At 37.6% G+C, this 14,452-nt stretch overlaps 1 protein-coding gene across 33 annotated transcripts in view; it reads right to left on the bottom strand.

Annotated features, from left to right (window-relative positions):
• The window catches only part of CAMK2D (calcium/calmodulin dependent protein kinase II delta), a 166,217-nt gene that overhangs the window by 13,694 nt on the left and 138,071 nt on the right, over positions 1 to 14,452 (bottom strand). For 18 of the 33 annotated variants that reach the window (XM_041122240.1, XM_041122186.1, XM_030010330.2 and 15 more), the window contains one exon: positions 12,641 to 12,689. In XM_041122240.1, coding sequence (XP_040978174.1) covers positions 12,641 to 12,689 — 49 coding nt within the window. Of the gene's footprint in view, positions 1 to 7,665; positions 7,750 to 12,640; positions 12,690 to 14,452 lie in introns of all 33 variants that reach the window. The other 15 variants (XM_030009396.2, XM_030009304.2, XM_030009892.2 and 12 more) reach the window with 1 other exon arrangement.

Below are 14,452 nucleotides of genomic sequence, written 5' to 3'. Positions count from 1 at the left end.
TAAACAGACATTACAAACTACAAAAGGACAACAAGTGAACACGCGAGGCGTTAGGGAAGAGGCATCTGGCCAGTTCCCATCTGCCAGATAACTGTCACTTACAATCACCATTTTCATTTGATTTTTTTAATATTTTATTTTGATCCAATAGTAAACTTTGCTTGTATTGAATTCTAGGAGAATTATGCTGTTTGACGTACAGTGGCAATTTTATGCTATTATACTTTTTATTTGATGTGCAGTAAAAACTTCCTAAATAACGTACTTCAGCTTTGGTTAAAGCCAGCCAGAGATCCGTACGCTCTCTCACAGCGTGATGAGACAATTGGACTGAACCAAAATCCGTGGTTTCTTTGCCGTTATGAGCTGCTTGTTTTACGGCTGTCTCATTCTCTCCCTTTAAAATATTGTCACGTGTTCAGAGTGCAAGGACTATATCTAGTCTTATGCCATGTAAGAGTCTGTCTGACAAATGACAAAAATACTCTATTTACAGGAGGAAAACTCAAAAATGGCAATGGAATTCTGGTAAAACTGGTTCAGCTACTTTTTCTAGGGAGTGTGGTAAGAGCCTATTGAAAAATTAAAGCCTGACCCATCTATACTGTCTTAGAATATGGCAATGGCTTTCTATGGCATAAAATTATATAATCTTAGCAAAAATACATTTGGTGTTTTTAAAACAACTGAGGTGTGAGGGAAGAACATCGTTAAAAGAAGTCAAAGGTGCTGAGTCGTTTTCTTGAAAAACAAATAATGAAAAAGACCGCAGATAGTATACCAGAAAGCTACCATAAAATGGCAAACTTGTGTGGAAAAGATGGTAGCTTCTACATTCTTTGCTCAGAATACCAGTGAAGTAAATACATTAAAGACAAGACCATGGACCTACTCTCTAAATATGACCTTTAACCCTGTAGGGTCAGTGAGTTAAGGTACTAAGATATTAGCAGTTCAAAAAAATATGACTCCTGCTTTGGCGAGTGGGTAGGTATATGACTAATACAAAGGCAGCTGAAACAAAAACTTTATGAAAAAGAGCTATAAAAAGACCAAATAAGAAGAAAAGAACAAACCAGAACATTTTCTAACACTGGCTAAAATTACTTCTGCAGCACTGCTGTAGTACATATATTAACTTCAAATCAGTTATTAACTTCTAGCTGTATTTCACTACCTTTTTTCCCCACTCAGCTCCGAAGTGGGGATAATCCTTCATAATTAGAGAACATCATTAACACTAGTGTCTAAAGAACACAAAATAATTAAGAACACCATTTACTCAAAAAACTTCTAACACTATAAATGCCTTAAACCTACAAGGTGCAGTCTCACAGCTAGTAAAATCAAGTATCACAGGAAAAAAAAAAGTACAAAACAACAACAAAAATGTTTTTCGAGGAGGGCTAGAAAAACATGGGGCTTTTCTTCCCTTCCTGTAGCCCCAAGCAACATTTTTAAACTCAGCCTACAAGAATCACACAGAAACGATGGATATTTTGGTATTTTAATTGCAGAGAGAAAGCGCAGAATAAAAATGCACTGTACATATTTGAAAATGAAGTCCTCAGAAATACACGTACCAGAAACTTCATGTTTTGTGAAACACAAAAAAAGAATCTTTGGTAACTGATTGACCACCATATTACCCATGAATTTTTTCAACACTGCCACCAGTATTTTTGTTCTGAAAATGATAATTTAGAACACCTTACGCTTCATTCAGATATTGGAGTATCTTTCTACTGTTGTCAATACTCTAGATGATTGACTATGTAATTACTATACTGGAATGGTTATCAATTACCCCCACTGAGCTTACAGAAGTAGGAATACACTTTTTTAATTGTTCTTTGATGTATTTCTTTTAACACAAAATAAACCTAGGAACAGTCATCGGACTAGCGAAGTATGGAAACAGTATTTTCGGTCCTTCAGCAAACAGCTTATCAAATAAGCGCAGTGCAGGCAGCACTTGCAACAGGGCCTGTGAAATCCATAGCAAAGACAAATCACCTTCATCTTCCAAATAATACCCAAATCAGGGAACCGCACACCCCTTACTACTGTTTGCTTTGAAACAGATAGTGATGAAATCCCTGCTAAGCAGTAAAGCACCTTTCCAGAAGAATGAGGTAGCCTCATGTTTACAGATTAGCGCACAAACTCAAAGATGATTAAAATGACATGCTCACATGTTGTTTCTCAAGGAAAAAAACCCTTAAAACTTTTCAACTCGGTACTCTTAACTACATATCTTGGTACACATCAGACTGCATTAATCTCGCAATATTTTGGACGTGTGTAAGTACAGACAAGTGAGTTTTTTCTCTCAACCCCCTCCCTTACAGTCAATGGAGAGAAATAAGCACTTTGAGGGCACAATTCATCCTATCCTAAAATAAGTATTTAAGACAAGTATGACTCATCTGACCTATTTGTGTTGACTAAATGGATTCTAGACAACTAGCTCAAATATAGGTATCTACATTGTGGAGGATGTCTTAATCTGGGGAGACAAATCCTACCCATTGTGCTATCATTTTAAAACAGTACAGTCCTTATCAAGGTGACATGGGTCTGCTAAAATTCAATGGCACAGTACGGAGGAACCTAGCTTCATTTCTAATCTGAACACCGTCCCAACAAATAGACAGAAAGCATACAGCCACTAATGTTATTTCTGTACCCTGAAAACAACCAAAGTTTGAAACAAGAGAGGAAGAGACTAGAAATTTAATCCTGTGTTGTATAATGAACTCTGGCTATGAGGATGTACCAGATATCATTCAACTTTACAGCACAGACTGCTACCCCAGAAGCGGAGGAATACAGCAAATGTCACAAAATGTTTTTCAAAACCATTCTCTTCACACCAATATTTGAAAATTCTCTGCTGATAATTTCTCTTACAATATATTGCAAGAAAGTGAGTTCTGTGAAGAAAATAAAAGAAGGTGCTGCATGAATAAATGACTGATTGAATCTTAGATCTACATAAAAAATACCTAGACCCTCAGATAACAAGGCAAACTCCAGGGGAGTTCTCATTCAAGAAGTTTATCAAAATTTAGTGTATGTAAGATCAGAGCTTATCTCCTACCCCACCGCTTAACCTTCAACTTTGATATGAACTAAGACATCTGAGTTGTCATCTTACATGTAACATTGCTTTCCTAGCGCCTGCTGATTCCAAAGATTCACTCTGATTCATCAAATTATGATATGGGTGGATGGTTTGCAGCATTTTTTTTAGGCTATCGACTGTCTTTCCCCTTTCTGAAAATCTGTAAGTCTACTATTTGCCTAATGAAAAAAACATTAATTCATTAGATATGTAGGCAAATATCTGAAAAATTATCCCAGCACTTTCCACCCTATACTGACAAAAAAGACCAAACAAAATGAATGCATCTCCTATGTAAACCTTTATTGTAATGTGATGTTAAGCAACTTATCGTATGGCCTATGTAGTTTCTTTTTATTTATATGAAAATAATTATTTCTAAAGATGCTCCCTCCTTGGAGCTGCCATACAATTACACTAGTATTTATACTGTGTGGCAAATGACGGCAAATGTTTATTTTTTAATGACAAATCACTCACAGTCTCAGAACAAAGCTATATCACGGTCACTGCACTTATGGTTTCTCAACATGTCACATTAATCATGGAATCTGGCTGCTGTCTCAAGAAATGATATTTAAAGTCTTGATAACTAAGATGTTAACAACCTTTGCCACTGTGCACATTTTTATTTAAACTGTGCTCCTACCTAATCACTCTACCAATTCAGAGAAATCTTGTTGTTTTCCACTTGAAAACCAATAATAACCCTCAATTCTACATCTCTTTCATTTTGAATAAGCTTTAAAAAGCATTGAGATGTGCTGAGATCATCATCATCATCATCATCATCATCCCCAAACAGTAATTCTAAGAAACGTGGCATTTACCTATTTTACTCATAGGAAAACTGTGTTACCTTTAAAAATATATTCCTCAATATCTTAAGCACCTAGGGGATGTTTTGTTCTCCAGGACCTACTTTAACTATATGATAATCCTTCTGCAACTTGTCTTTTCTCAACACACCACATTTACATCATCTTTTTCCCATGTCTCTGACAGCAGATTAAAGCCTATGAAGTTTACCAGCTAAGAAATCAGTATTTTTCTTGTTTATGATTATAATGTATACCGATAATTATAATAATCGCTACTTAACAACAAACAGAGAGTGAATTACACGGAACTAACACTGTAGACTACTGTGCTTCCCACCTTCTTATCACTGTGCTGTCATGAAATAGCTGTCAGGTACGGGTATTCACCCAGCTAATCTTTGGAGCCCTTCTCATTTCCCAGACACTTTTGACATAAAGAAACCGCACATGCCTCTGACCACCACTTCCCATCCTAAACTTTGCAGTCTGACTTCACTGTATCATTTTTTTCTTCTCAATTCTCAAATTTGCTCTTTGAAAACACTGACTTGAATTCTACCATGATGTAAGTTAAAAATCATAACCATGTGAGCCTATATCATTGTCTCCAGCAAGCCCTGTAACTCCCATGTAGTTTACCAAAAAAGTCTCAGCAGTATTATCTTTCACTGTTTTTTTAATATTGCTCATGGATAGTGAAAATTATTCATTACTATTGCAGTTCATAGCAGTTATCTTCTTTCTGGTGAATGTAAGTCTGCCAGATGTACACAACTCCAACAGCCTCTATACAGCAATATTACAGAGACCTCTATAATCTGTATCAATATTCTGAAACAGATTGTTAGAGCTATCCCAACAAAAACTCCACTTCAAAATGATGTTAGCACAAACTCACCTTCCGTTAGCCACAACAGCAGTTTTTACCCTAATAGCCTATCACGTTCCTAATGTCTTCTCTCAGCACGGAAGTTCTGTTTACTTGTACTTCCATTAATCCTATGCTTGACAGACAATAACTACTTTTGGTTTTCTGATTTTTCTCAAGCCACAGGACCGCTGATTCCTATTAAATGTACGGCTACAGAAAACACAGCATATCACAGCCATTTCTAAAATCGTATTATACCAGAATCACGCATTTTTAAAATCATGTTGAGGACAGGTGAGGTTACGGGGACTTTACCGTTTCTTTGGTCACTAAACTTAGTTATTTAAGGAAATTAAATATTCCCATTATCAGGATGAAGTTATTTTGAAGCTTCAGAATAAAAAAATACAAGCAAGTCTGGTGCATATTCAGATACTGAGTTAACTTCTGCTGCTTTGCCTACTAGTGTTTTGGCAAATTCTAAATTTCTAATCTGTAAATAATTTAAACAAAACTGAGTTGTTTTGTAGTAGTACCATCATGTCTCTACCAAGTAGCTTTACCAAAACAGTTTCACCTAATACTTTTCCTGCCTCATAGCAGATGGTTGTTTAATTTGATCATTGTAGCATTCTTTAAACTGAATTCTACCTGCACTTTTTTACAGGATTTTTGAGAAGTTTATTCTGTGGAACAAAGTGGCAAAGAAGTGTGCTTGCTTCTGAAGTCACAGAATGAACAGAATAAATATGAGATCATTCACTTTCTTCAAATGTCACTGTATATACATACTATGCCATTTCTGCACCACACGCTTTCAGGGAAACTCAAATAATCTACTTTTTTTAAGTATAGCGGTATTACCTCAGGTGCCTCTCTTCCTAAATTTGGTAACAGAATTAGTAATGAACATCTACGTTTAAACATTAACAGTGGTCTTAACACTATTAACCACCCAATGAAGCAGGAAACGTGAGGCTGCTAGCATTCAAATCTGAAAATGTTGGGTACATAATAGATTTTCTGGGGTGTCCTGGTTTCGGCTGGGATTGAGTTAATTTTCTTTCTAGTAGCTGGTATAGAGTTATGTTTTGGGTTCAGTATGAGAAGAATGTTGATAACACACTGATGTTCTCAGCTGTTGCCAAGTAGTGTTTATACCAAGTCAAGGATTTTTCAGCTTCTCATGCCCAGCCAGCAAGAAGGCTGGAGGGGCACAAGAAGCTGGGAGGGGACACAGCCAGGACAGCTGACCCCAACTGGCCAAAGGGATATTCCATACCATGGGATGTCATGCCCAGTATATAAGCTGGGGGGAGTTGGCCTGGGGGGATCGCTGCTCAGGAACTAACTGGGCATCAGTTGGCGGGTGGTGAGCAATGGCATTGTGCATCACTTGTTTTGTATATTCTAATCCTATTATTATTATTATTATTATTACTGTCATTTTATTATTGTTGTTATTATCATTATTAGTTTTTTCCTTTCTGTTCTACTAAACTGTTCTTATCTCAACCCATGAGTTTTACCTTCTTTTTTTTTTTCCCCCCAATTCTCTCCCCCATCCCACTGGGTGGGGGGGAGTGAGTGAGTGGCTGCGTGGTGCTTAGTTACTGGCTGGGGTTAAACAATGAAATGGGGATAGATATACTGTGGATGAAATAAAAGCCTTACGGTGCGTGTTAGCTTTGAATGTTATACAGGTCCATGTCTTCCCTACTAATTCCTCTCTTCTTTAAGGTTCTGCGCCGTTTGCGCTGTTGGTATTGTAGTTCTAGTTTGATATACAGTCATCTATATATTGATATATACTAACCTGCTCCTCCCTCGGAATGAAGCTACTCTCTCAACATTACCTGTCAACAGTCGTGACAGGAGACAGCCCATCATCCTGGGGACCGATTCCCCTCTCACCTGCATTAGTTGCACCTAGCAAAAATTCCACTCAAATTTAAAATAAGGTTCAGGCCAATTGCACACAGCCCGTGTTTCCAAGGGCCCATCTGGACCTCACCTTTACCAATGCAGCTACCCATTCTTAGTACCAGTGCAACTACCCTGACACACACAGGACGCAGGATCAGAATCCAGCAAGCAGAACCTACATTCCTAGAAATCATTCCCCAATTCAACCCACAAGATCCCTCCACTCTAAAGAATTTCGGAGTTAATTTATAAACAAGAAATACATCTGCGCAGGCCATTTATATTCTGACACTATACAAGCTACTAACACAATGCCTTTATCCTCTCATCTTTAAACTGCTCAAACACAGCCTCCTCACCCTAAAGTTTTCCTTTACAGTTAATTGGTCACTAATCACCACAGATCTCCTCCTAAGCAAAGCATGAAACTTTTCAGTTGTCATGAATCAATGCTGCAGGCTAACAGCTGTCACAGCAGCTTTAAGGTTGGTTTATCAATAGTGATGCTAAAGAAAGTATAACATACTTTATATAACTTTATACTTTATAACATACATAAACGTAACAGGTAATTAATCTGGAGACCCTATACAGGATCCAAGCCAGAGGCGAGAGTGAAATCTATCTCAAAGTTGAAAACTACTGCAAAGATTACCTCTGCAAGATACAACTTGATGAAATACATACCTATTTATACTGCTGTTACAGCTGATGATAATATTTTTACAATTAATAAAACCTGGCCAAGAAATAAGTATCTAAAAAAATATACTCCATACTTTTGTAAACCCTAAGAAAAGGTCATTCCTAGATCAGACAGATCACAGTATTTACCTTTTTTGTGCTACTGTCAGATGATGGGAAGGGAAGAGAAGGAGAGACAAAAGACATCATCTGAACAGATGAGTCTCTCAACTTACACAGTAGAGAGGAAGGAGTGGAGTGGGAGAGCTCAGACTCAAGCGAATGACTCTCTGAGTTTGCATTTTTCGTGGACTTGCCCGCTGAATTGATGGAAAGAAACACAACGTATGAACAAACAAAGATGAAGAGGTAGAGTGTGATCAGAGTCCTCAGCAGGCACCGGCAGCAGGAGCGGCCGCTGGGGCACGGCAAGGGTGGTGACCAGTGAGATGAAGAAGCAATGGAAGAGGAGGAGTGGTGGGTGGAACATAACCTCTCCATGTCACCCTCCTTTGTGAGAGCTGTATGAGGGTCAAGTAGATGTGAAGGAAGAAAAAGAGAAGGCCAAAAGAAAAATAACGATAATTTAATTACAAGCAACAAGAACTTATAAAATCTTTGAGCACACAAACAATGTTAATGATGTACTTTTGGGAGGCAGTGTGGGTGCCAAAGAACAGTTGTAAAGGTTGTAGCCATAAATGACTCTGTTCAGATGCCAGCGCAGATTTATCCCTCTATCCAGGACCAAGATATCCAGGGTTTTGAAAGAGCTTTTAAAAAAATGTTCTTAGAAATTTGAAGATTTTTCTTCAGGAAAGTATGTTCCAAATGGATTAGTTTAAATTGGTTTCTTTCTACTGTTAAATAAAATAAAAACAACAGGTATAAAATGAAATAAATTAGCAAAATAGACGAAAATACATGCCTCCTGAATGGTGAATGTTTTGAAGCGATCTACAGATGTATTAAGTAGCACAGATTAGCCAGAATTTACCTAATCTACACTCAGCAATTTTTCCCATTGGGAATCATCATTCTTACTAGTGCTTTCATTAATTCATTTCCAGGGGCAAAAAAATACCATGAGAAACCTAGGTTTCCTGACCATGATAAATTTAACAACTCAGCTTTATAAGTCTGTGTGCATTGCTGGCAAAAATAACGATGGTATTCTACAGCATTACTGAAAAAAACCTATCAATCTCATATCAAAGAGATGCTGCCAAAGAGTTCCAGCCTCATTACTACAGGAAGGAGAAATCCCACAAGCAATCCCAGCAGAAGGCATTGCCTACGGTCCAGTTTTCAGTATGTTGTTTCCGTCCACTCTTGTCCTTGTATTTTGGAGTGATCACCATCGTGCAGATAAGACTGTGATCAATGGTTAATGTCAGGAATTTATGTTAGCAAGGAACCTGAACTACAGCTTCAAGTAATTTCAGACTCAGATTCTAGAAATGGCTTATTCCTTGAATTATTAAAGCTCACTGTTGTTTGTCAAGCACTTTTTCTAGTAAAAGAAGTATGTTCCAGTCCTAAAAGATGTACACGCATAAGCAAGACAGTTATAGACACTAAGATTTTCAATAAATAACAAATTAAGAGTAAGTCTGATTTTACTGTCCTCAAGTTAAAATACCTGCCTTCAGAAGTGAAAATAGGGTGAGATCCTGACATGAGAGGAGAATGCTGTATGCATTCCTTCATAGGTATGAGGTAAGAATATGTTCCTAAAGGCACGTTTGTGATGGCTGATTTAAGACTTTTTTTAAGTGCTACCTTTCCTTAATGAATCGTAACATTTGTAATACTTTGTACAGACACGCACATGCACATACACTCCCACAGGGCACACAAAAACACAACTGTGCTGGAGGTACTATATCCCACACAGACTCACATGATTCATACAACTTTAATGCAACCTGAAAGAGTCAAATCAATAAAAAGTAAGAAACCACTTGGTGCAGAGCTGAATATTTTAAATACGTGTGGGCTAGTAGTCTGTACAAAGGAAGGAACCTTGTACCTGTTTGTGCAAACTCTGCACGGTGTTAGAATAACAAGCGGAGGAATAAAATGCATAGATTGCACATCTTTGCAAAGAAGAGTCATTCTCTGGGGGTGTGGGTCATACTGCAATACTATAAAACATGTTCTAATACTACATTTCAGTTACAGAGTGGCATCCTCATTTCCCTTCTCCTTCACAGGAAGGAGAGAGCCTCTTCCCATGTTGTAGTCCATGCTGCGAAGAAAAGCAAAAAGATTTTTAAGGTCCTTTATCACCTAAGGTGGGAAACATTCCTTCTAGATCTCAAATTTGATGACAAACATCATCATGAGCATACACATAAGGACCCAGACAGTCAGTAATCTGAGAGAATTCTCTCTGCTTCCTCCAAAATGCATTCGTCCCTATCAGTATCTTATCTCCAGCTGCAGCCAGCTCCTGACAAGAGAACAGCTTTCTCACTGTTGTCGTAGAAAATCTACATCCAGAAGTCATGTTTGGTGTAGGGGGAAAGTATCTTTCCTAAGTACCTTGCTAAAGCATGAAGCTTGAGCTTATAATAGCTGTCAGGGTGGCAGGACTGCTATTCCCTGAATCATTCTAGAAATTAGACCCTAGGGGTGCTGTTAGCTTTAATTTATAATAAAACAATTTGAAAAGCAGCCTCTGGTGGAAAGACTGGAAGTGTGAGAGGAATATTAAAAAGTGAGAAACAAGCAAGCTTGCAAGCAATTAATAACAGGGAGAATATAGTTGTTTTTTAAATAAACAGAAAATGAAATCACAATACACTGGAACAAAATGTGCACCTGGTGTCTGCTGAACAGGGTAGCGGTACCGCCGGTTGTTAGGCCATGGACCTGATGCTGAAACAGCTGCATCAGTGTATGAGGTTATCGTGATCATTCCAGAACGTCAGCAGTTCAAAATGTCATTCTCGGTGGGGAGAAAGCATCCCACCTTCGCACCAAAGCAGGTGAAGAGCAATACAACACTACTCTGCCTCCTCTTCTGTAAGCACAGTTAACATCTTTCAGCTAGCTCCTCCTTCTGCAGCCTCCCGAAAATACACAACGCAACACTCTCTCTGGAGTACGGCCTCAGCTCATCTTACTGGCTCATCCAATTTATGCCCTTTGTATCGCTATTGTGTAGCAACAGGTCAGGAAACAGAAAACTTCATCTGCCAAACATTTTACATCTGTCACTAAGCTACAGCAAAGAGAAGGACACAGCTACTATCTTGCCTCTCAGACGTGTGATTACTGCAAGATCCTCTTTTCTGTTTGGGGAATGAAGTGCATTGTGGCCATCCAATCTGCTCTGAGCTGGGATACTACAGAATCATATAAAAGAATTAGGCAAAAAATTTTCATTGCTGTTTTTCTTATAATCGTATTCCTGAGATACAATTCTGTGCGCTAAGCTTCAGACAGAATTTTATAAAAATCCTACTGTTACAACATCATGTTAAATCATCACGCAGAGGCCCTATAATTAAATTATTCATTTCACGAGGTTAGTTGCTAAACTACACATAATGGTTTGAAGGAAGAAACACAAAGTGTTATGAATAAAGATAAATTACACTGTATTTTCCTCTGCATCAGGTGCAGATACCTGTAATTGTTCTCCGAGCCATTACTTCGCATTAACTCAAACCACTATCACTAGGTTGTTATTTAACGTGAGCGGGTACTGGCTGTTAACGCACCCAAGACCGTGTTCAAGAAGAGGTTAAAAGATTCACTGAAACTTTGAGACCAAAGTGCTGACATCAGTGACTCAATTCGCACTAACTGCACCTCACACAGTACTGTAAGTCACAATTTACGGCTGCGTTGCTACTAGCAGATAGAAAATCTTCTCTCCACCGAGGGAACACCAACTATGCAAAAGTAGAGAAAATTACCGCAGCACAGCAGACTGGAGATACTAGCCCGTATACCAGCTGAGCTCCTCAGCCTTTCCAAAAGCAGTGCGAAGAGCAGCAGCAGAAACAAGACGCTGGGCTCTGCCACAGGCTTGCTCTGCTTTCCTGTGCAAGCCTGAGTTAAGCCGCCATGACTTAAATGCCCGATGAATCTCATATGGAGCATAATATAAAATCTGCATTTTCAACACCACGCTCCTTGGACAGCCACTACCAGCAGACTGTGCTTTCATGTTTACGCTATCAATTCATTACCCTGGCAATACTGGTATTTCACCAAACATGCACAGCACCTGTTCTACCAGTCAGAAACTAAGCACTAGATATTTTTGATACAATTCTAACTACTTTATGTTTGAACCTCTTTAAATTCTACAATGTTCCCATGCTCTTCAGAGGCCAGCAAAGCTCTTTAGCAGATTTACTTTGTATTTTAGGGCACAACTTTGCTAATACACGCTTTTAACAGCGACTTAGGCATTATGCTACTTCCAACATAAAGCAAAGCCCATATTACAATGGTTTCTCCACATTTTATCTCTGGCTTGCGTTTCACCTGTACGTGTAACATTGTTCTTTGAGGCTGAAAAATAATCTTTTCTGTGAACCAGAGATACACAAACCTAACTTGTTTTTTTTTTAAAAAAACTTTGTTTTAAAACACAATGTTATTACAGTAAGGACGAGTAACATCACAGTGTAATATTTAAAGGGGAAAAAAGGGAAACAAAAACAGTATCTGTGAAGTTACAGAACTAACTTTATAAGAAAATAATTGATTCTAGTTTTTTTTAAAGAATAAAAGAAGACTGAAATAAGTGTATGGACAGAACATAAGAGAAACATGAAAAAACACTGGCATCTGAACAGAATAAAAATTAAAACAGTGACATCAAACAGCAAACCCAAAACACAAATGCATGCTAAAGTACATAAACTAAGTAAGAGTTACAAAGCACTGAGTTACACATTTTTAATCTACTACTATTATTACTGGAACTAGTATCTTAATTAATAAGCAGTAATTTTATATTCTTCATTCCAAAACATCATGGCAAATGGTGTTTTGGGAAATGAAAAATCAAAGGTAAGTCTGAAACATCTCAAAAGTAATGCAGAAGAGGACAATATTTTTTAAACACGGAAAAATGGTATTCTCTCTTAAGATTCATTAGGAGTTTCTGTGTTTAATGACCTAATGAAACACATTCACGTAACTCATGTTATTGCGTCTCCAAGCATTTCAAGCTCAAAATCATACCTTTCACATCCTCATCTTCAATGGTTGTATTGGAACTCTCTGTTGACTCCTGTTGAGAAGTAAATATATGCAGAATGTATAAAACAAGCCAAGCCGTATTTGCGTGCCTTTGAAAATTACAGTTAGTTACAGGTATCATGCAAACGCTTGAAGCAGGGTGGGATGTAATTCACAAACAAATGGTCACACACTGATTAAGACGTTTCCACCTGAAACTGATGTCAAACATTGCCATTCTCTACAGTAGGGAACATAAATACATTTCCTGCTGTCTAATGCTTTTACTTCACAGGAATGTAATGGAAACTTTTTTCTTTAACATCCAACTGTACAAAGTCCATCTGAAACATCATATGAATTACCTCAGCCAAGTAGGAGAGCTTGCCATTTTAAGCTTAGTGATTAAACCAACTGTGCAAAATAAGTCATTCCACTCCTACTTTTAAATATGCAGACTTCCGCATGCTACAATTTACAACTGTTTTTCTGCTCATATGACTGATGCAATGTATATTAAAACAAAGTATCCCAGTGATTTTAAGGATATTGGATCAGATTGTGTCATTTTTATACTGGTTTTGTGATCAAAAATTTTTTTTAAGGAGATGGGGAATTGATAAATATACAATAATGACTTTGACAAACTAAGGTATCTTTGTAGTAGTATTCTTCAACCAACCAGTCATGTAGAGGAATGACTCATCTATCAGACAGTTTATACTTCAGCCACCACACTGTTAAAAAGGCAAGGACACTGTATCTCAGTCTTTCATGAATTACCAGAAACAAGAAATATTATGGGCAAATTCAACAGGGCACTGTCAAATCGAACAAGTACACAGTTTTAGAAAGCTGGAAAGTTTTTAAACTTGATTTTTTTTAATCTGTATACTTTCTTGAAAAGTAGAACCTATATATATGTACTTATTAATTCACAACTCAATAGTAAAAAGGATTAACTGGTCTATTTTTATCTGAGAGATAGAAGATAGGACTGGTATTGTATTCAACTCTTAAAAAGATTTTACAATTAAATCACAAAAGGTAGATTTGACAGTGCCCTTTATTTACTCTGTCCTCACAAGGCTGAGCCAAAGGAATGTTCAAAATGGTTAATGCATTACTCAGAACGTAAAAAAACCAGAACATATGTGCATCCATAAATAAAACCACATGAATTAATTCACACACACACAAAACTGAACAAGTCACCATGCTTTTCCTGAGCTGGCTGGTGTTAAGACGTTTCACTCTACACAGATGTATCATGCTCTAATAACTTAAAATATTAGATAAAGTACTTATAAGTAAACAAAACCCCCACACAAATACAAGTTGTAAACACCATGCACAAGCTCACACGGCAGATGTAGCCTGTAATACTGAAGCATCCACTCCAGTTGCCATACTACAACGATCAGTCTTTCAGACAAATTTAGGAGTAACTCTCCACATTAAGTGGTTTGCTCGTTTGCTGTGACCTTTTGGGACATTGAGTATCTTAATTGCTAAGATTATATAACGAAGTCAAGTAGATGTAGTCATGCCAATATTTTATCTGGGTTTTCTGGTCTTTAGTGGACTTCAGCGATAAGGATTAGACTAGTGTTCAAACACAGGCTGTTTGTTGCCTATGAGTTTAAACTCGGGGAGCTGAAAAAGTAGTAACATGAAAATAAAAGCTCTATGTTCGACAGAGGCAAGGTACATAAAGGAATGGGATATACAAGCACAATACACACCATCAGCACTTTCATGCTTGAGAAATGTCTGCATGCGTTATTTTTTCACTCAGATTCAATCCTTCTCATA

Source organism: Aquila chrysaetos, chromosome 1 (assembly GCF_900496995.4).
Source record: "Aquila chrysaetos chrysaetos chromosome 1, bAquChr1.4, whole genome shotgun sequence".
Classification (NCBI taxonomy): domain Eukaryota; kingdom Metazoa; phylum Chordata; class Aves; order Accipitriformes; family Accipitridae; genus Aquila; species Aquila chrysaetos.
Note: the sequence above shows the minus strand (reverse complement) of the source record. Positions and strands in the feature narration are given on the sequence as shown.